A 22,493-nucleotide genomic window follows, 5' to 3' on the forward strand; every position below is an offset into this window, starting at 1 on the left:
GGGGTGGCGGGCTAGGGCCTGCGGGAGCCAGAGGCGGGAGGCTCCCTGCCAGGCTCCTGTTACTTAGGAGGAACTCCTCTTTAAATAGCTCCGGAGACCTCTGGAGGTCGTAGGAGCATTCCCTCACCCTCCCCGCTGCCTGGGGTCTTGGTGACCGCCTTTCTGAGAACTGATAGGGCATGGAGCCTTCTGTCTACCTGCTTTGGTAGAAGGTGGGACCGCCCAAGGCAGGCGGGCGTGAGTGCCTTCCCTTGGGAGAGCTTTTCCAGGTCAGTCGCCCGGACCTTGAGCTCTGCCCCCAGGGGCTCCCCCTCTCCCCAGCTACACCCCGACCCTCCACGCACTTTCCCTCCTGGCTCCAGTCCAGCTGCCTGGAGGGCAGGAATGACAGGTTGCCTGCCCTCAGAGAGGACTATTGGACTGTTTCAAAGAATATATGTGGCCCCCCCTTTCTCCGTCCCCTTCAATCTGGACCCTATCTCCCCACCCCCTCCCCCTCCACCCAGATGACAGCTCCCTGACAGCTTCTTGGCAAGGGGCCTCCTCCCCATCCGCATCCCTGAAAACTTGTTCTTCCCCATATTTCTGAGCCAGGCTGCCCAAGACGTGAGTGTGCATTCCCTGTCACCAAGGAGCAAGCCTGTCAGGGTGCCACTGTGTCCCAGCCACCATCCCCGCCCTCAGGGGACTTCCAGTGGAAGGAGGGGAAAGAACAAAAGTGCCAGGTGCTGCAGTGCGTAGTTGCACCCCCACCCGGAGACAGGAGGTCTTGAGCTGGGCGGAGGGGGCTAAATCAGGGAGGTTCCTCAAAGAGATGGTTCTCGAAGGGTCAGAGAGGAGGAGCTCTGACCTTCTGTCACCCCGTCCTCAAGCACCCTCAGGAGAGTCCTCCAAGCTGGATCAGTGGGCTAGGGTTTTGAGAATTTTTGAGGCAAGTGATCTAAAAATGTGGAAATCTTCTAGCCACTAATGCATTCCTCAAGCACTTTTTCTGTCTGGGGTGTGGAACCCTCCTGATGTTCTTTAGAGGAAAGCCGAGGGTGGAGGGAGGGAATCACATAGTGGGGGAGGTTCTAATCCTGGCTTTGAGAAACACATTGTCTGTGACCTTGGGCTATGCATTCTACCTCTCTGGGCCCAGTTCTTCAGCTGTGAAATGGCTTGTGTCTCCTGAGGATCCTTCAGACTCTCAGCAGGACTCTCAGCAGGGTCGTAGGGAGGCAGTGGGGAGGGTGGAGGGCACTGGGGACACGGCCCCTTTTCCTGCGGCCAGGATCTAAAGATAGCCAGAGAGCTCTGTCCCTTCCCCTCCCCTTCTCTGGGCAGGGTTCACTTGCCTTCCCTTTGGCTCACCTCCTCTCTCACCTCAGCCTCCTGTTCTGAGAAACTTGAGCTCTGCTGTAAAAATAAAGCGGGCAGGCCCGGATGCCTGGACCTGTGGATCTAGTGTCCAGGACCTCCTGGAGGAAGGAGAGGGCGGGACTGGAGATGGGAAGAGACTAAGCATTTTGGGGGGGGGGGCACAGACCTCTATGAGAATAATAAGAACTAAAGTGGACCGCATGTTTACCCTCTGTCTACCACTCTGCTAAACATTTTTTTTTTTTTAATTTGATAGACAGAGATCACAAGTAGTCAGAGAGGCAGGCAGGAGGGAGAGGAGGAAGCAGGTTCCCCGCTAAGTGGAGAGCCCGATACGGGGCTCGATCCCAGGACGCTGGGATCATGACCTGAGCCGAAGGCAGAGGCTCTAACCCACTGAGCCACTCAGGCGCCCCTCTGCTAAACATTTTTATATGCAATGATATCTCATTTGGTTCTCATAGCTAGGTCCACCCCCAAGGCTTGTAAGGCCTGGAGTAAGTGTACAAACGGAAATTACATATGTGCTTAAATATGAGTTCTAAATCGGGATAACAAAGGGTTAAAATTTATCTATTGTCCTCTGACTTGATTACTTTTCCTTGACCTTAATTTGAAGACCTAGTCCAAAAGGCCTTCTCTGGTCCGCTCTCATGGGTGCCTGAGAACATTTTACCCGATGTCAAGTTCTAGACACGCCCCAGCCCCCTGCAAACAGCTGTACCTTGCCCACCACCTGAGTGCACCGTCAGGCAGGGTTGGCTCCTGGGAGAAGGGGCCTGGGGAAGAGGCTGGCTCAGGGTTGAGTCATCGGAGCAGGGAATTCCAGAGGCCCGGATCTTCAGAGCCTGGTCTAGAAGAGGGAGGTGCATGGACCACCCTCCCTTTCTGCCCCATGGGACCCCCTTGCCCAAGGGGGAGATGATAGCCAGAGGAGGGCCAGAGCAAGGCCCTGGGGGCTCAGGAGTCCAGGGCCCCTGAGGCCCCTCCCTGTCGTCCAGCCTAAGTGTGGCATTGTTCTTAACAATCTCAGGAGGTAAATATCATTCCCTTCACCAGAGTACAGATGAGGCTTCTGCAGAAGATTGCATAACTTGCTCAAGGTCGGACGGCAGTAGACGCTGGAGCTGGGACTGGACTCCCCAGCGCCTAACCCCAGAGCTCCTGCAATACTGTCACAGCTCACGGAGGAAAGGGAGCAGGCCTCTCTTCTGGAAAAACAGGCATTCAGCATTTCTCAGCCAACCTGGGGGTGGGGGGGTCCATGATCTCCTTGAAGCCCACTAGGGGCCCCAGCTTAAGAAGGTGGGGTGCTGGTGAGGCAACGGTGGGGCTGTGGCAGGGGTCAGGGCGTGGAGTGGGAGCAGGTTTTCGAGTTTGAATCAGCCTCCAGATGTACGAGGAGTGGAGGACCAGGGAAGGAGATGGGATCTGTGACTGATGGAGGGGTCTGGATGGTTGGCAAGGGACTGCTGAAGAGGACAGCGAGGATAGCAGACACTGGCTACCAGACCACCCTAAATAGCATTTCTCACTCTTCCCTCAGAGGTTAGATCAGGCTTGCTGGGTAGAGGTCTCCCTGCATCCCTGCTACTTGGCTGTAACCGTAAGCAGGGAGGCCTCCCCGGGCTCCTTCACCCCAGACCCCAAAAGGGAGGCCCAGGGAACCTCCTGGAGGAGGGGGCAAAGGCAGAGTCTGAAGGGACAGCTTAAGGGGGAGAAATGAGAAGTAGGGGTGTGGCGGGAGGGTGTAGCTGGACGCAGATAGGGAGCGTTTGGCCTGGTTGCCTAGCTGGGAGCATCACGATTTCTCAGGAGTCCACGAAGAAATGGGAGAGGTTGGTGGGCGGTGGGCGGGGGCAGTTTGCAACTGGAAGCTTAGTTCCCAGAGCCCCAAGCCGCGGGGGCGAAGGCGGAGGGCTGCAGGCGCTGGGGTCCGCAGTGGGCCAGCCCACACCTGCTCACCCGCTGCGGCGGGGCGACCCGTGGACGTTCCATTGGTTCCTCTGCGGCCCCGGGAGAGGGAGTCGCTACCCTACTCGTGGTCCCCAAAGCAGAACCAGCACATCCTTCCAACACCAAGAGCTCCCTATCTACTCCCCCCAAAACTATCCTCCTAATTGGCAGCTCAGCGCCGGGGACGATGCGGGCGGCTGCGGGTGGCTCTGCAGTGCCAAGCCGCAGCCGCCCAGCCCGAGATGGAGAAGGGAGTGGGGTGCCCGGCCTGCTCCCGGGGCTCCCGGGTGGCGAGGCAGGGCGCGCCGGGCTGGGTGCGCAACGGGCGGGGGCGCCCCGGGCTCCGCTGCGGCCACCGCCCCTCCTGCGGCTGGAGCGCTTCCAGAGCAGAGGCGCAGCGCCGCTCTCCTCTGCGCCCGCTCAGCGGTCCTCGAGCTCGTCGCCGTCCTCCTCCCCTTGCTCCTCCTTCCCCTGCTGCTGCCCTCAGCAGCAGCTCCGGGAGCCGGCTCCTCCTCTCCCTCCCTCCCCCAGCTCTTGCGCTCTCTCCGCTAACTTTCCCGAGCCCGGGCGGGCGGCGCAGAGCTGCGGGCGGCTTCGCGGCCCACTGCAGACCGCGGGCTGCGAGCGGCTGTGCCCTGTATCTCGTCCCCGCGCCCCCGGCGCGCTCCAGAGATCACACGAAGATGCCCGAGGCCGGGGACAGAGGCGCAGCCCGGGCGAGATGGCTGGGCACTGGGCTTTTGGGTAAGGCAGCCCCGGCTTGATCCCTTCTCCTCTTTCTCCACCTTCTTCTCCCCGGGGAGGAGACACTTGGAAGAGAAGTGCCTCGGACCCGGGTGGGCTTTGGAGCGTGGCGTGGTACGGAATAAGCCCCGCTGCCACCAGTTTCTTGCCGGCCGCCCTGCTCGGACGGCTGTGCCCCCTGGGGACCGTGCGCGTCCCCCGCCCCAGCGGCCAGCCCCGTGATTAGTTCTTTGCTGTCTCTGGTGCCTTCAGCTCCAGGCTTCTGGAGTTGCCTCTCGGGGCTGCAGCACGGGTCTCCCGGGTTCCGAGGTTTAGGGGTGCTAGGCGAGGGTGTCTGTGCCCTGGGTTGGGGGTGAGGGGGATGTCAGGGGGTTGCACGTGTGATTGTTGGGATGGTGCTTTCTACCCCTGCCCAGAGCTGTTTGCAACTTGGATGCTTGTTGCCCAGGCATCAGGCATGCACCAATTGGAGGGGGTGGAGAGGGGAACGCGGGGGCGGAGGGGGGCTCCCCTTCCTCCTGGCCCTTTTTCTCTTTGTCTCCTCTGCCCTCTATCTCCTTCAGTGCCCACTGTCTTCCCTGAGGCTCCACACCAAGAACTGGAGAGGGTTGGAGGGACTTGGAGGATCATTCAAGCCCCCTTTTAGGAAGGATCTTGTCTCTCTTCTTAGGAAGGGATCCCACAGGGAGAACCTGTTTAATCTGCTCTCAGCTCTTGGTTTTGGGGGTGAATGTGAAGACTGAGGAGCTAGAGCCAGAGGCCACAGAAGGAACAGAGTCTTAATATCTATTAATATGGACATGATGGTTTCGAGTGGCGAACTCCAAGAGATTAGAGAATGAGGTTGGTCCAGAATATAATCTCGTAAAGCCATAGCTGGATTTTGACGTAAACTGACTCCATCTCTGGCGCCTGGACCTCTTCCTGTTTATACTTGTCAGATTTGGCTTTTGGCAGCTCCCCTCCTTGGACTGGGCGCATGATGTAGGCATTTGTGCTGAAAACAGGGAGACCCAGCTTTTAAGGGCAGTCGTTGCTGTTTCCGCAAATGTAAATAGACCGTCTGCAGACCTGCATGTTGGCACATGGTCCTGGAGGAAGAGAGAGTATTTCTCTCACTCACGGGCCACTGATTTCATTGCATCCCCCAGCTAGAGAGAAGACGCTGGTGTTTTCTCCTGCCCCTTTGGCACAGATGTGTGCTGGTTTCACCGTGACCCTAATGAGGTTGGTCTCCATGAGGTCTAAGGCATCTCTTCCCAGGGGTGGGCACCGTGCTGCTGCACACCCCACTCCCCCCATCCCATTTCTGATCAGCTCCAGTTCTCACGGTGACCACGGCTGGGTAAGGGGGTCACTGGGGACTTCACATGCATGTGGTTGTTAATCCAGCCCACTTATCAACACCTCTGGCTTCCCTTCCGCCTACTGCCCAGCTGGGTGGTGGGATGCCAGTGCCTGGGCCATTAGAATATTCATAGAACCACAGTGGGAAACCACACCACACTACACACTGGGGGAGGACTGTGGGCAGAGTCTCAGTACTTTTCTCCAGGGGGAAGTCCCCACTTCTTCCAAGGACTGTTCCACTAGGTAAACTAGGTAGGAGCAGGAGCTCATTGGAGCAGGTTTGGGTGAGGCCCTGAGCTACCCTCTGGGAGCCCAGGAGAAAGCAGAGTGATTTTCAGGTGGGAGACTTACAGGCCCTAGAACTGGTCCTGCCTACTGCTCCCTGCCCCTCTGGTTTGCAGAGCAAATACCACCAGGGGCCCACTTTGAACGTTCCAGGCGGCCACTGCTGAGCCCAGCCAGGGGGCATTGCTTTGAGCTTGGGACCCAGACACCGTCCTTGCCCTCAGTCTGGCCCGGGGAGAGCAGAGGCGACTGGACAGTCCACTGCAGGAAGTGTGGAAACCATATCACAGAGCTCCTCAAAGGATGAGGAAACCAGGGTCCAGAGGGGGAAGGTGGCTCGCCCAACAGGGCCAACTGATGGTCACGCGGGCCAGAATCTAGGTCTCTTGGGCTCTGTCAGCCCGACTTGCCTCCTAGTTGACCAAAGTCAGCTGAGAGGGAAGGTCAGCAGGACTGTGCAGATGAGCCGAGGGAAGGGGGAGGCATGCAGGGATGGAGGCCTGGGGGCCCAGACGACTGTGGAGACTGGGCACAGAGCATTAGCCTCCCAGGAGTCCTTCACCCCCCCCCCCCCAAGACCCCTGGCCTCATGTCAAGCTCAGTCTCACAGACTGATCCTACAGATTTCTCCTAACCTCACAAGACGTCCTTCTCTGCAGTGGAGGAAGAGTTTCCCAGGCTGCATCGTTGCAGCTGGGGTTTCCGTGGGTGCCAGTCCCTTCCCGACTTGTAACTGGTAATATATCTGTCCTGCCCACCCCTTCCTTGTTCCCTCATTTGCTTAATTGCTGTGTTCTGTGTTTAATTATCACTTGTGAGGGCGATATGTTGCACAACCCTCTTTCCCTTGGTATGTATTTATTAAGGGCTTGTTTAATGAGAACACAATTAAGGAGAGGGTGCTCAGACCCGCTCAGAGAAAAGGAAAGGGAAGGGGAGGTAAGGAGTTAACGCAGAAGAGGGCGGGAAGGGGGAAAACTGGTGGGGGCGTGGGGTGAGGTGGGGGAGAATGTACCAGGTTTGAATCTGGCCCTGGTGATTGTTTTTTTCTGGAGATGCTGCCTTATGGGGTATCCCAAGACCCTTTGGCCTGTCCGCCCCCCACTGGGTTCTGTGTGAACCGTAGACCCCAACACAGATTCTCAGACTTCGCCCTCTTGCTGAGTGTGGGGATCCCCGCATAAGCCTAGGCGAGCATTCCGCATTCTGCAGCCCTGCAAGAGGAAGGACAAGCACACCGTTTGGGCTTGTTGGCAAAGCTGGTTTTGTTGAGCATCCAGTAGTCTCTGAGGGCCCTCCTCGAAGCTCCTGGGGGTGGGCAGGAAGTATGCAGGTTGCCTAGGGAGAGGGAGCTAAGATCTTTCCTTTGTCTCTAGGCCCAGGGGCCTTGGTTGGCCCAGCCCTGCCTCCCACAGCCCCCAGGGCCCGACCCCCAGGGGGGTCTTGTCCTGCTGCCTCGGCCCACTTTCTGCCTCTCAGCTCCTACTTGGAGCCTGTCTGACTCCCCTGGGGCCCCAGAGTATCAGCTTCCCTATTACAGTCAGCCTGTTTCCGCCTGCCATGCCAAGCAAGGCCTTGGAGCTAAACTTAGAGTCCAGGCCACCTTGCCCCTCTTTCCTCCCTCCCCTCGGGCTGTGTGTGTGTGTGTGTGTGTGTGTCCCCGTGACAGATCCTTGGATGTGGGAAAAGATGACAGACCATTTCCTGCCTTGGAATTTGCCTTGGAATGTCTGCTGGGGGCCTGAAGACTGTGGCTGGTGGGAGTATTTAATAAGATTTGCATGCACCGAGTACTTTTTATTGCCTAGTTTAGTGGAACTTTGGAGTCCTGAGTCAATCCTCCTACAAAGCCCCATAGTACCCAGGCGAGGATGGGAGGGACTGAAGGCTTCAGAGAGGCACGAGCTTGCTGGTTAGGGCCTTTCAGTGAAAGGCAAAGCTTTGGTGCTCAGGGTGGAAAGCTACAGGATCATGGGGACTTGCCCATCGGTCCCACGATGTCAGAGAGAGGCCCCCAATCCCAGATCCACATGTGCACACACTGAAATTCTCAACAGCTGAAATTCTAAGCAGCGTCTCTACTCTATGAGGTGGTACAGGGGGCGAGTACAAAAATGAATGAAGGCCAGACCTACTCCCCTCCCTCCATCTGAACACCATCCTCCTCTACAAGCAGGGTGCCTCGGTCAGGGGGATGGACTCACTGAAGCCCTTCCTGTGTTTTGTAAGCTTGTGTTTTGGCTTTACCAAAGCTCAGAAGGTAGGAAAGACAACCGTCCTAGTTTGGGGGCCTGCGTGCTGGATGTGGCATCCCTGACTTTCTTAAGGTCAGCAGGCCAGCAGGCAGAGCAGGGCCTGCCTTGCACCTGCTGACCACCCCCCCCACCCCGCTCCTGGCCTGGCCATCCTACTGAAGCTCTTCTCTGGGGGTCTCCAGTGGATCAACACTCTGGCCTTGCTCCCTCTGTCCCCCTAGCACAGCTTCACACGGGAGAGAGCACGGGAGACAGGCCCCTGGGGCTTTCCTTTGCAGGAGCCTCTCAGACATTGCGGGCAGGGCTTTCAGATTGCTGGGAGGATGTGTGGTGCAGAGGCCGGCCCTGCCCACCCTCTCTGATGCCTTCCCTTGGACAGGGCTCTGGACTTATCTGTGAAAGCCTCTGTGCCTTTCCTTTGTCCCCTCCAGGCTGTGGGGAGAATGGCAGTGTTTCACTGTGGCAGTCCTGAGGATCTTACTTAAGTCATTCACACAGGCACACACTAATCAGGCAGAAATGTGCATTGTCATGAGCTAGACCTTAAAGAAATAGTCTGTCCCCTGTTCTGGACTGTTCTTTTGCTCTTTTTTTTTTTTTTTTTTTGCTTCTACCTATTTAAAGCAGTTTGAAAGATTTTACTTTTGATGTGTATTTTTGGTACTCTTGGAGATCCTATTCTGGCTGGGGTTGGGGAGGTGATCTGACCCCTGACTTGAGTTCCCCCATCTTCCCCAGGATCCAGGTTCCTGGGCAAGGGGTTTCAGGGAGCACTGGAGGCCGGAGCTGTGGTTCTCCTTGGAGCTTGGGCCCCAAGGGAGGTCTGTGGTTATCAGGAAGCGTCTCCTGGGGGCTTTCCTGTCATAGCTCCGTATTCTCTTGCTTGGTTTGGAAGAACATTGGGGGTGGGAAGCAGAGCTGGGTTCTCCTACGTCATCTGGGCTGGAGGGCTGACTCTCCTGTCTGGCCTCTGTCCCCAGACCTCCTGGGGAGGTATGCCGCAGAGCAGGAGCAGAGGTAGAAAGAAAACCTTGCGCGCGCTAAGCAGAGGTAGCTTTGACAGTGTCAGTACCTCTTATTCCCCTCATTGGGGGTGTGGCCTTGAGCAAGTTCATGTCTCTGAGCCTGTTTCTTCATTCTGCATACTGAGGATAAAAATAATGACCACACAGGATTAGTATAAGGATTAAATGAGATAATGTATATAAAATGCCTGTCCTTTCTTAGAGGAAATGCCCAGTCCCCAATTCACCATTTACTCTGTGGCCCTGGGCCAGTTACTTAACCTCTCAGAGCCTCAATTTCATCTAATCTGTAAGATGAGAAAAAGTCTACCTACCTTTTGGTGTTCTAATAAAAGTTGGCGTTCCTATGTAGAAACCCTCTAGCACAGTGGTTCTCGAGGTATTGTCCCTGACCCCAGCATTCCCTGGCGTCATTTAGAAATGCAAGTTCTCAGGCACTAGATCTACTGAATCAGAAACTCCAGAGGGAGGGCCAAGCTCTTTGGTGCCCTCCAGGTGATCTGATATTCCCTCAAGTTGGAAAAGCTACTGCTCTAGAACACTTCCTGGCACCTAAGAGCCGATCAAAGAAGGAGGGCTAACTTCTCAGCACTGATGGGAACCTTGGTGGGCAAGTCCCACTATATTAGGATGTAAGAAAGGATTTTTTCTTTTTTTTTTGCTTTGGGGCTTTGGAATGCTAGAAATGTTTCTTGTTGACCTTAGGCAAGTCACTTAACCTCTCTGTGCTTTGTTGTCTCCTCTGTAAGTGGGACCTATGCTAGTATGTCCCTCATAGGATGGGGTTGAGGATCAAATGGGCACATCAACTATTATCCACAGTGGCAGGGGTCATGATGGGTCACTGGACCCCTGGGGGTTCTTTCTGGCCTTTGGAGGTAAGAGCACTCCCCTTTGCCTTCAGAAGCTAGGGTGATGCGAAGAAGGTGAGAGGAGCCCAAGGGCAAGGAACAGGGCAGCCAGCTCTCCTCAAGCCTTCTCTGTCATTTAAAAAGCATTGCTTAGGGGAGCAAAGCAAGGGAAAGCTGGATAGAGGCCATGGGGGATCAAGGTAGACAAAGGAGGTCCTTCCTTGGGAGTGAGGACAGGTGAAAGAGCAAGGTTGTTGACCTTTAAAACAAAGACGACCCTGGCTGTCTTGGGAACAACACCAATTCTGGGGATGGACCTGGGACGACAGAGGGTTTCAGGGGGCCCGGCCAGTACACCTGGTCACCACAACCGAGTGTCTTCCCATGCGGGGCCTTGTGGTCCCGTCTCTACAGCAGGCAGTCTGAGTCTGGGGCCTCAAAGAGTGGTGTTGTAGGATCGAAGTAGCTGAGAGAAGGTGCGGTCTGGGAGGAAACATCGGGCAAACTTTGGGACAGGAATTAGTCCAGCCGTATGGCTCCCCTCAACTGCCCACCAGCTCTTCGGTCAGACCTGGGCTCAGACTTCAAGAATCCCTAGAAGTTGTACAACTTTGGGCAAGACACTTTGTTCTTCTGAGCCTCGCCTTTCCCATCTGTAAATGCAGGATTAGTGATACCCATCTTACTGGTGTGGGGTGGGAAGGCAATGGAATTACCTGCTGGCAGCTGGTAGCAAGGTTCTGGGCCCAGAAAGGGGGGTCACTGGGAACCTGACTAGGACTCTCTCTGAGACCTCAGGTGCCCCTTTCACGTCATGGCGAGGACACCACCTAGGCATCTTATTCTGACGCCCCTCCCCTTGGGTCTCCTCCAGGACTCTGTAGAACAGGAAGGCCAGGGCCCCTTACAAGGACTCATGAGGGGGGAGTCCCAAAGGCCAAGAGTGGAGACTGATGGTTTCCACTCGCCCCAGCGGCAGGGGTGTGTGTGGGGGCGGGTCCGGAGGGACCAGCGGTCCTGCACCCTCTCCAAGCCGCCCCGGCTCCAGCATCCCTGGAGTCGGGAATCGGCCTCCACCCGTGTCTCCCGCCCTCCCTCCCACTTTCTCTCCTGGGATCGCGTTCCGCGCGCTAGCTCGCCGCCACTCGGTGCGGCCCAGTCCCTTCCCCACCTGCGCCGGCTCCCTCCTGTTTCGGGGGTCCCGGCCCGTGGTCCGAGGGTGTGGGACCCCGCCGGCCAAGTACGCTGGGGCGGGAGGTGGCCCTCTGCCTCTCCGCCTGTTGGCGCCGGTGAGCGTGTCCGGGGCTCGCGGATAAGAGGTGGCGGCACAGTGTGGCGGGCTGCGTTTGGCCATTTTCTCTTCTCCGCGAGGGACTAGGCTCCCGCACGCCACCCCCCCTTCCCCTGCCCCGGGCCCCGCCCCACCCCCATTCGGGAAATGTAACCAGGGGCAGCGCACCGTCCTAGGCGAAACACCCACGGCAAACAGGTGGAGCCCATCCCGCGCACGGGGTGGTGCGGGGATAGCACTTGCGGGGACTGCGCCCGCAGGGTAGGGGCGCGGCCTCGCGGCAAGGGCCTCGTTTTCCTAGGTTGGGGCGACCTCTGGTGGTCATTCCGGGTGCCACACGGGCAGCTCCCTGGCCCAGGCGGAGGGGGAGAGATGAACGAGGGCCCTTCGCTCAGGCAGTGTTAACTGAGTTAACTGAGGTAAAGAGAACCATCCTCCGGAAGTTGATACACAGGGCGACAGCGACCTCCCTGCCTGGCCGGGCCACTCCTCCCTGCCCGAGTGTCCTCTTCCAGAGCTCCAGGCTGGAGATTGCAGTGGGGTTTTCTTAAGAGAGGTGGTGCCTGTCACACAGGTCTCTTCCTGCTCCCGGTGTCCTTGTCGCTGGAGGTGTCTGTGGGAAAGGCCACCACCATCTACGCTGTCAATGGCACAGAGATCCTGCTACCCTGCACCTTCTCCAGCTGCTTTGGCTTTCAAGACCTCCACTTCTGGTGGTCCTACAACATCAGTGATACCTACAGGATTGTAAGTAGTAGGGGAAGGGACAGGACATCTCAGACACTCCTCCCTTCCCTGTCACCTCACCCCTGCCTTCCTTTCCCCTGTTCTGGTCCCTTCTGGACTGACCTCACTGTGATGGTCCCCAGAATCCACCTATTGTCATCCTTTCTCCTAGCATTCTTTCCAGAGCCTGTCCAGAAGGATCTAAGTGGGAAGGATGCTTAGATGGTGTTGCCAGAATTTGGGTTTGTTGGAATTCTTGGCTAGAGTCCTTTGTCTGGTCTGAAGAAATGCCTGAAACTTGGATAGCTTGTGTAAAAATAATTCAATTTAAAAGACAGGAGAGAGAAAGATCTTTGGAAGGCTTGGAGAGAGGAAATGAGAAGAGTCCAAATGTGAGAAGGGCTGGGGAACTGGACCCAGAAAGAACGGAGAGGCGTCTAGAGAAGAGAAAGGTCTTCTGAGGGTGCACTGGCGGGGCTGTGGGCTGGTGGTGAGGATGGACCAGCCCGCAGGTGTTTAGTGAGTACTCACCGTGCAGTCTTGTAGGGGACCTGAAGTGTACATAAGGAGGCCACAAGAGACCAACTCTGGATGTAATGAAACACTGGGCTCAGGGCCGCTGATAGTGCTGTAGGATTGACCCAAATCTTGATGGAGGGCCAGAATTCAGATGGACAGGGTACAAGTTGTCAGCAAAAACTGTGGACGGTGGTGGTGACAGAGGGAAATGAGAGTGGTAATTGCCAGAGCCATTACGTAAAAGGCTTTTATGAAGAAAGAGATAAAAGCTGTGCTACGTTCCAGGGAGATCTTAATGACAGAAAATGGGTTTAGCTTGAAGCAAGTGAAATTCAGGTTAGACAGGCAGTGCTATTGGTATTGGAAGGAAACCAAGTGGGGGGAGCACCTCTGGCTGTAGGCTCTCTCAAGATCTGGACAGTGAGGCAACCGAGGAATGGGCTGGAGTGATGCCATGACTCTTGAGGACCACTATTCTTTCTGATCCTCCTCTTCCCCACCCCCTTCCTCCCCTAGCTCATAGACGGGACAGTAAAGAACGAGAAGTCCGACCCCAAGGTGAAGTTCAAAAATGACGATCGCATCACTCTGGAGGGTTCCACTAAGGAGAAGATGAACAACATTTCCATTCTGCTGAGGAACCTGGAATTCAGCGACACAGGCAAATACACCTGTCATGTGCAGAACCCCAAGGAGAATAATTTTCAGCACCAGGCCACCATCTTCCTCCAAGTCGTTGATAAACGTAAGCAGTGGGGGTACCCCATTCAGTGGGGTCAAAGGGCATTTCAGTCAAATGGCAAAATGGACCACGTTGGTGTTTTCTTTTGCTTTACGCTTTTGAAAGTTACTGGAGTCACTTCTGGAAGCTCAGATAACCTAGCTCTAATACCTAATCTGCCCCTGAATAGCTTACGATACACACTTCGCCCCTCAGAGCCTGGTTTTCCTCACCTGCAAATTCTGCCCCATCCTAGGATGCTAGTGAGAAGCAGGGATGGGATATAGGATGGTTTGTGGTGGGAAAGTTCTCTGTGTGAGCTGATGATTACCACTCTTGTGTACGCCCCTAGCAACTGTTAATCGAATGCCAGGCATCAGAACAAAAGGGACATGAATGATCCCCAGTGTTCTTCCTTGAGGAAGGACTATAGTCCAGGGTAAGACAGAAAATGGGTCAACAGAGGACAGACAGAGGGACAGAGCATGTAGAGCCACAGGCAACTGAGACTGAGTCACTGCTTCCTTCTGGAGGCATAACCACAGCTGAGGACCGCAGTCTGCCACAGGTGGGACAGGGGGACAGGGAAGAAGCCTGTGAGGAGCAGCCAGCTGGTCACATGACCGCCGACACTAGAGGTGGTTAGAGAAGGGGCTGGTGGGGTTATGCTGGACTTCATGGATGGGGAGCCTGGAAGGTGAAGGGGGCACAGAAGTAGAGAAAAAGGGAAGAAACCTGTTTGTGCTGCATTTCTTGGGTGCCTGGGGACTCACTGCTCTCCTGGATGAAGTGAGGTGCTTGGAGAGAGAGAGATGCCCATGGGTTCACTGTTGGCTGTGCCAAGGGCAGAGCCAGAGGCCTTCCAGGCAGCTCTCTCTGAGCCTAGAGCCGTTGGAGTTAAGGCTGTGTATGGCATCATCTCATCCTTTTATTGGTCTGGATGTTGTCCTGCTTGTGCTCAGCCTTTGCAGGATGGAAGAGGAGGGGAAGGGAACCAACATTTATGAAGGATAAATTTATGGAGGATCTTGAACACTGAGTTAGGTGCTGTCTGTTACCTTTGCACCTTGTCCCTCCCATGTCCCTTTGAAGGGATCTTTTCTTCCTTTTTATAGATTCCTTCATTCATCTAGTCAACAAATATCTGTTGGGCAACTCCTTATGTGGCACCTACTGTGGCATGAACAAGGTAGACAAGTTTCTGCCCTTACAGAATTTCCATCTAGTCGGGGGAGATATGTAGTAAACAAAATAAAGAAGAAAATGGTGTTGTATGAGAGAGCATGGCTGGTGTTGTAGGGAAAAAGCAAAATGGGGAGGGAGAGATGGGGTGCTAGCAGTGTCACCAGGGAAGGCCTCATGGAAAAGGTAACACAGCATAAGGACCTTTGAGGGAGCAATGAGGATGTCTTTGGGAAGATAGTCCAGGCAGAGGGAATAGCAAGTGCAAAGGCCCTGAGGCCTATACTTGAACATCAATGAGGCCAATGTGGCTGGAGCAGGGCAAATAACAAGAAATGAGTCAAGTTAAGCCATGTTATGTGAGGCCTTGTAAGCCTGCATGAGATGGGAGCCATTGAAGAGCTCTGAGCAGATGAGTTAACCTAGAACAAGCTCTCTGTGGGGCCAAGAATAGACAATGAAGTAAGGAGTCCGGTTAGGAGGCCCCTACAAGTGTCCAGGCCGGGATGTCTTGAGCCAATGTGGTATTGAGAGATCAGATTCTGGAATTTTTTTTTTAAGATTTTATTTATTTATTTAACAGAGAAAGACAAAATGAGAGAGGGAACACAAGCAGGGGGAGTGGGAGAGGGAGAAACAGGCTTCTTGCAGAGCAGGGAGCCCAATGCGGGGCTCGATTCCAGAACCCTGGAATCATGACCTGAGCTGAAGGCAGATGCTTAATGACTGAGCATCCCAGGTGCCCCTGGATTCTGGAATTTTTAAGTTAAGTCTGTTAGGATTCTCAGGGGGATTGAATGTGGGGTTCGGAGAAGGGAGGGGTCAAGGATGACTCCAAGGATTTTGGTCAGAACAATAGGAAGGATGAAGTTTTCTCAATGGAGGTGAGGAGACAGAGAGTGGAGAAGGTTCCAGAGGTCACGAGTTCAGTTTTCAGATGAGGAAACAGAGGGAGAGGGCTTACGTGGCCAGCTCAGAGTTACCAGCCTGTTAGTGACTGCTGAGACCCTGAAGTTAAAATCCAGACGCCCTGACCCCAAAGTCTTCCAGCCACGTAAAAGTTGTTACAGGGAGATTCTTGATTTTTCCTGTGTGGACAAAGGAGGTCCAGAAAGAGACAATGACAGGTTTAATGTGGCAGTTTGGGGGCCAAGTCAAACCACGGTGGGCCCTGAGTGTGAATTATTCCAGAACCGTGTGTGTGTGTCCATGGGAGGGTATGTGTGTGGAGGGGTTGTGTTGTGCCTTAGCCGGGTGGATGCCATGTTCCAGCTTCTGTTTCCTGTGGGGGTGGGCACATCCCAGATGCCAGGGTTGGAGGGGTGTAGCCATCGGGCTGCCATCGTGCTGGGCTCCAGGTGACTCCTGCTCCCCTCACCTGCCCCCTTCTCTCCCTATTCTGGCCATACAGTGGAAGAAGTGGACAACACAGTGACCCTCATCATCCTGGGTGTCGTGGGTGGGGTCATCGGGCTCCTCATCCTCATCCTGCTGGTCAAGAAGTTCATTGCCTTCATCATCAAGAAGACTCAGGAGAAGAAGTGAGTTGACTCCATTGCACGCTCCTGTCCTCCCACTGGCCCACCACCCACTCCTGTCTTGTGTTGTGGGTGTTCCCAGCATCATCTCATTCCACTGTCATCTGCCTCCATCTGCCTTCATCCTTCCATCTGTCCCCTCATCACGTCCTCTCTTCTCACTCCTACTACTCTTTCCTGTCTCCCAGCCCCTCTTCCTGTCCCTTCTAGTACATATGTATTGAGCACAATGGGTTCCCTAAGTACATGAACTTACTCTTCCTTATCCTGCTTCCTCATGCATCCCATTAAACGTCTCTCTTTCCATTTGTACCTCCCCAACCTAAGTCCTACCAAAGGATTTAGATGCCTTGTTTTTTTCCATCAGAGAAAAGTGAAGATTCCATGTATAGAAACTCTAAAATGGGAAGACCCTTCTAGAGAGATCGGAGTCTTTCTGTGAGACTCTGGAAGTTCACATGGGGGAGACTAAAAAAAAAAACCCACAAAGGCTGATAGGCCCTCCCCAGAAGCCTCAGGGTGAGCTCAGGTTTGAGATAAACATCTTAAGGAGAAGGGGAGGGAAAACGGGGAGGTAGAGAGGGTATGAGCTCCAGGTCCAGAATTGCCAGAACTATGTCAGGCTCCAGAGAAGCAGGAGTGAATATAAAAAGGCATTTGGAAATTGTATTTTTTTAAAAGATTTTATTTATTTACTAGAGAGAGAGAGAGAGAGAGAGAAATAGAGTGAGAGAAGGAGAGAGAACACAAGCATGAATGGGGGGAAGGGGCAGAGAGAGGGAGAAGCAGACTCTCCACTGAGCAGGGAACCCCGTGTGGGGCTCCATCCCAGGATCCCGAGATCATGACCTGAGCCAAAGGCAGGTGCTTAACTGACTGAGCCACTCAGGTGCCCCTGGAAGTTGTATTATCAGCAAGAAAGATGAGAGGAGACATTGGAGCAGAGAGGGGGGTAGCAGCAAGGAGGTGCAAGGGGGAAGGGAGAGCTGCTCTCTTTCTGTTCCTGTTCATTCTGCTTTGTTGAGAAGAGGGAATTAGGCTGGAAAGGGCAGAAGTTGTGCTGGTAACAAGGGAGGGAAGCCGAAGTCAGGAAGGCACCAGGGGGTGGGGAACGGGAGGCACTGACTGAGATAGATGAAGAATTTTTGGATTGTCTCCTTGCGTCGTGGCCAGAGTTTTGGAGATTTTGAAAGAGAGGCCATGGGCATGGAGTTAGACCAAATTCTCTTTTTGGTTTTGCTACTGATAGTTAGCAAAACTGGAGAACAGATTATTCAACTCGTGGTTTAAAAGCACCTAGAAAAGAAAATAGCGATCCTTGGGCGCTGCCATGGGCTCATCAAGAACAAGGCAGGCCAGACATTTTCTTGCCAGGGCGCTGGTGGATCAGGAGATGGCTACGGGTGGTAATACTTCTTGTTATTCACTGAACGCCCACCGTGTGTTAGGTACTGTGTTAGGTATTTATGTGATAGCCACAATTTTTATATTTTACAGTTGAGCGTGGTGGGGCTCAGAGTGGTGATGTAGCTTGCCCAAGGCCACACAGCTGGAAAGTGATGGACCTGAGATTTGCATCCTGGCTTGTTTGGCTTCAAAGCTTTAACCATGGTCACTGTATCCTACTGATTCGGGGAGTATATCCAGAGTTCATTCATTTCTTCTTTCATGTGATGGCTGTTTCTGAGGTAGTGTGTACAAGGCACTGTGCCAGATGCTGTAGGATATTCTGGAAGGAATGAGATTCTGTATGCAAATCAATGTGAGACAAGGTAGAGAGGATGGGTGCCAGCAAAGACGTGTGATAGAATGATCCAGGGGTTCCAAAGAGGGTGGAATACTAGGGAAGGGTTTTTGGTTGAAGGACATTTGTGGCAGGCCTTGCAAGACGATCTAATGTAAGCCCTGGGGAGGGTGAGGAGAAGGTCGTTCCTGAATTGCTGAGAGCAGAGGCAGGGTCTAGGAAGAGGCATGGGTCTGGAGAACAAGGCTTTTTGTCAGTCGAGAGACTGGGGGGATTGGTAGGGGGAATATGAGAACAAGCCTGCACAGGGCATTGCCAGGAGACCTCTGGGGACCGGGGAGTCTGGGTTGAGACTGGCTTTTTTCTTGGGTTCGTGGGGGCTGGTGAAGACTTTCAGGGCCTGGCATGATCAGAAGGCTTTGGAAGAAAGGGTCTGGCCTAGGTGAGCACAGGGACTGGGCAGGGGGAGGCTGGAAGTGGGAGACAGACCACAGGGAAACCTGAGAGGGGTCCTCTGAGTGCGAGGAAAGCCTGCATGAACAGCAGAGATGGGGTGGCTTCCCCAGAAGAAGGGAGGTGTTGGACAGCATCTCAGGGTTTCCACTCGTGGGGCAGGTCCCCCTCTCTCCTTTCCTGCTCATCTTTGTCGGTCTCAAATTCTGTGACCTGTCCAAAGAGCCCTCCCTGACCCCTCGGAGGAGGCTTCCTATGTGGATCCCTCCTTGGTAAACCCTTCCTCCTATCACTTATCACATCGTACTGTGGTTACTCATTGAATGTCACATTCTCTGGAAGACTGTGAGTTTTCTGAGAGCAGGCAGCCACCTAGTCTGACAACGTGCTTGGTACCCAGCAGATTCTCAGAAAAGCAATATGGAGTGCTTGGGAGTACAGTGATGCGGACGGGAATTGTCTGGGTTGACTACCTTAAGTATAGAGATAAGTAGGTAGATCGATCGATCGATCAATCGATTTGCATAGAGGTCTTTACTGGTATGCCACAGGTCTCTGCTCATTCATTGTTATTAAGATTTGAATTACACCAGGAATGATGTCAAGTTTTCAGGGACTTAGTGACTATGTTGGAGAACAAAACTGGGGTCTAGGAGGAGCTTGAAAGGCTGGAGCTACGGACTAAATTTTGCAAAACAAAACGGATGAGGACAAAATAGTTAAGTCCTTCCTGAAGGCCTCGAAGCCGGCTACACAAGTCCGGGGTGAGGCTGAGATAGTTCAGCCACAGCAGCTGTGAAACAGGCTTGGAAGTTTTCCGGAGAAGCAAGCTCAAACTGATGTAGCCGTCAGGTTCCCCGGAGCACTCTGCACAGCTCGGGTGCTGCGGGTGAGGTTATGGTGTGACATGCTCGCTCTGGAGCGTGTCCAGCTGCCAGCCGGAGGTGGGGATGTCTTCCCAAGTAACCATCTCCCCTTCCTGCTGCCATCTCCCATCCTACCACACTCTGCCACCCCCGCCTTCCCTGCTGCCCAGACCTCTGCCTGCACCGCCGCTTGCGTGAGCTTTCTTCTCCCTCTGGTCACAGCCAGCTCAGAGAGGAAGGGGGTCTGCGGAAGGAGCTCTTTGACCTTGCCATACTGCCTGCTGGCCTGCACCCTTCATGCTGGGTTGGCACAGCCTGGGAATTAACCTGGTTTGGCTTCCCCTGTGCACTGATCTCTGGGACAAGCGCCTGGTGCCCTTGCCTTTCACCAGGCTGGAATGACTCGGTGATAGTGGGCCTTATGGGTCCTCTATGCGTGCCAGGCCCTGTTCTAGGTGCTTAGTGATGCCTCACAGCTTCCCCATGAAGGTCATTGTCATATCCATTTTATAGATGAGAAAACTGAGGCCCAGAGGGGTTCGGTGACTTGACCTCTTGCCACCTTTGCCTGACAGAGGGCCATGGGGTTGGCAAGGGGCTGGTCGCAGGGCCCAGGCTTCTGTCCATAGCCAAGCCCTTACTCTGGCCCCTCTCCTCACCCGCTCACCAGCTCCCTCTCCTCCTTTCTCCCTCTCCAGGAAGGAGTGCCTCGTGAGTTCCTCAGGGAATGATAACACAGAGAATGGGCTGCCCGGCTCTAAGGCGGAAGAGAAACCACCAACCAAAGTGTGAGCCCCCGCTGGGGGCCAAGCGGCAGCCCAGGCCTCACTTGCTGATGACGAACTGATGCTTGAGCCATGTCCGTGAACCCACGTGCCTGAGACACCTGCTGCTTGGCTCCAACTGTAGTCTTCCTGGGGAGAAACTGGGGTCCTGCCCAGCCTGCCTGCTCCCTCCCAGCCAGGGCTCCCCAGGGATGAGGGCTGGCCAGGGGAGGGGGCTTGTGGAAAGTTCAGGAAAGGAAAGGAGGGCTGGGTGGTGTGGAGGGCGGTTCCCCTGACACCTGGGGTACATGGGGTCTTCTTTAGTCTCCTCACCCTGTATGAGCAATACCTTGGTTTTCCCCCAGATTTCTCTTTAAGAGAGGCTTGGGGGGATCATGAGGCCTGCCCTAACAGATGGACCCCCATGAATAATAGTGTGGAGATCTAACCCTTTTGGTGGTGGATGTGGCCTAGAAGATTCTGTACAGGATCTGGGGTGGGAGCCTACTGGAGGGGTGCCGATAGTGAGAGGCTCTGATGGATACTGACCCCCCAGGTCCCTCTAGTAAGGCCCTTCCCTCCCTCCCACACAGGGTGTCTGGCAGCCCCCGATCCATCACCACTCCCCAGACCCCCGGCCCCCCCACTGCAGCTTGGAGTCTGTGAACCCTCCCAACTAGGGCTGGCCACCCTGGTCTTGGGGTCCTGGCCCCCCTAGCCTGCTCCTCTGATCTCTGAGTTTCTAAGGGGCTCCTGAGGGGGAGCCTCCCGCCTTCCTGGAGCACTGGGGTGCTGCCTATGCCTTTCCTAGCATTTCTCCTTGGGGAAGCAGGACTGCAGAGATGGGAGAGCCTATGTCCGGGACCTCTTGGCCCCTGGGATGCCCACCCCAGCCCCACCCATCCTGGCTGCCCCTTCTTGGCATGGCCGGCCCATTGCCGCCCCTGGGAACTCCTGAGCTTGCCTCCCCGCCGCTCCTCTTTCCCTGAGGCAGCAGGTGGTGTCATCTTGCTTGAGGTGTTTTTCCCTCAAATCCTCGCCTCCCGTGGTTCACGCCATACCTCCCTTGCCCTTGCCCATCCATCACACCTTCTCCCTTGGCCCAGGGTTGTCCACCTTCACCGTGGGGTCAAGGGCTTGATTTCACCTCAGGGATCCTCTTGCTTCAGAAGAGGGGGCCCCTTGGGTTTTTTGGCTGCTTTCTGTTCAGCTCTGTCATCCCCTCCCCACCTCCCCGGGGGTTGGGGAGGAGCAGGGAGAGGGGGCTCAGTCTTCCTTTGCTTTCCTGAGAACTGGTTTGCACACCCCTGTGTGGGGGGCTGGACTGTGCCTTAGCTTGTCATGTCCAGGCTCATCCCCTCCATCCCCTCTCCAGCCTGTGCATGACAGCCAGCCCTGGGGTGCCACTATGAGGGGTTCCCCAACCTGCCTCCGCCCAAGGTCATGCTGGGGACCAGGGAGCTGGGGTGGTGCCACCCACGGCCCCCTGGACAGTGACGGAATCTTGGAGCTGTGGGGAGACAGTGGTGGTGTCCCCACGGGGCGGGAGGGATTAAGTGAGTGCTGCGGTATTAGAGGAGGACTCTGCCATCTGCTTCTGCAGGTCCTTTGGGCCTGGGAGGGATGGGAGGGCAGTAGCCTCCCTTTCCAGAGGGTTTTTTTTTTTTTTTTTCTTTCCTTCCTCCTTTCCAAAGAGGTTATGGGGACTGCCTCAGGATTCTCCCTGTTAAAAAGCAGCTGCAGGCTTCCCCTAGGATGGGGGTAGGGGAGACTGAGGAGCAGCAGCTCTGGCAGGTGCCTGGCTGTGGCCTGTGGCCCTCACCCCACCTGATGGGTTCACAGGGTCCCACTCTGATCTGCCTGCAGGACTCCCATCCTTGTCCCCCCAGAACCTGAGGCTCAGGCTCAGATTGTCCTGGTTGAGAAGCAGACAGATAAGAGCTACCAGCCATTTGGAAAACTTCTTGTGTCTACCTTCATGAAAGCTGCTTTCTTTCCCCCTCCCAGTTTCAACATTTGAATGAGCTGAATCAGCTGGGCTCCCCTTACTGGCTCTGGAGGAGGCCAGGTATATAGAGCAGGGGGGCCGTGGGGGAAGAGCAACATCCTTTCCACTCCTGGGTCTACTGTTGACTGATAGGTGGGTCATGCATCTTCTCTGGGCTCAGCTTTTCCCATCTATAAAGTGGGAGTAATCATATGTACCTACCTCCCGGGTTGTGGGGCTTGGTGAGTTTTTGTTTTAAAACAAACAAACACACAAACAAACAAAGAAACAACTTTTTGGCTTGGAAAGGGATCTAGGAGGCCAGGCATTATAATTGGAGGAATTGTTCCAAGTCTGTCCTGTCCTCACCTCTGTGTCCCATCCCTAGGAGACACATGCACACACACTCACACACACGCACACTCGCACGCATGCACTTTCTCTCTCACTCTTGCGCGCGCTCTCTCTCTTCCCACTCCTCCCCCTTGGAATTATTTTAGTCTTTATAATATTAGAAACCTTGGCTCTGATGCTTAAAGCTTCTTATCCACGGCTCTTGTTTGGGAGTTTCCAATAGAGGTGAGATGACAGGGACTCTGGGGGACATTCTGGGTAGTCCCAGTGCCTGGGGGCACTATGGACATTTAGTGAGTGCTCAGGAATGTTCAGTTTCATCCTCACAACAGAGAATTGTTGTGCCCTAGTGCTGGGGTGTAACCCGGAGGAACATGGGCATGGATTTGCAGTAGAATGTCTGTGGGCAAAGCCATCTTCTCAGAAAGAGCCTCGGTGCATGCAGATCTGCAGGGGCTGGTGAAGGTGTTTCCAGGACTTGTGGGCTAGAGAGAACCATTTACAGAACTGATCTTGGGAG

At 54.8% G+C, this 22,493-nt stretch overlaps 1 protein-coding gene across 3 annotated transcripts in view; it reads left to right on the plus strand.

The window, feature by feature from the left end:
* The window catches only part of LOC111153772 (sodium voltage-gated channel beta subunit 4), a 25,161-nt gene extending 3,872 nt beyond the window's left edge, over window positions 1-21,289 (plus strand). The window contains exons 1-5 of one of the 3 annotated variants that reach the window (XM_022513004.1): window positions 3,745-4,062; window positions 11,694-11,866; window positions 12,881-13,109; window positions 15,679-15,808; window positions 19,567-21,289. In XM_022513004.1, the coding sequence (XP_022368712.1) occupies window positions 4,002-4,062; window positions 11,694-11,866; window positions 12,881-13,109; window positions 15,679-15,808; window positions 19,567-19,660 (687 nt within the window). In that variant the 5' untranslated portion in view covers window positions 3,745-4,001 and the 3' untranslated portion in view covers window positions 19,661-21,289. Of the gene's footprint in view, window positions 1-3,744; window positions 4,063-11,693; window positions 11,867-12,880; window positions 13,110-15,678; window positions 15,809-19,566 lie in introns of those variants that run through there. The other 2 variants (XM_022513006.1, XM_022513005.1) reach the window with 2 other exon arrangements.
* Window positions 21,290-22,493: the final 1,204 nt, after the last annotated feature.

Source organism: Enhydra lutris, unplaced genomic scaffold, assembly GCF_002288905.1.
Source record: "Enhydra lutris kenyoni isolate GAN:26980312 unplaced genomic scaffold, ASM228890v2 scaffoldscaffold34, whole genome shotgun sequence".
NCBI classification, from domain to species: Eukaryota; Metazoa; Chordata; class Mammalia; order Carnivora; family Mustelidae; genus Enhydra; species Enhydra lutris.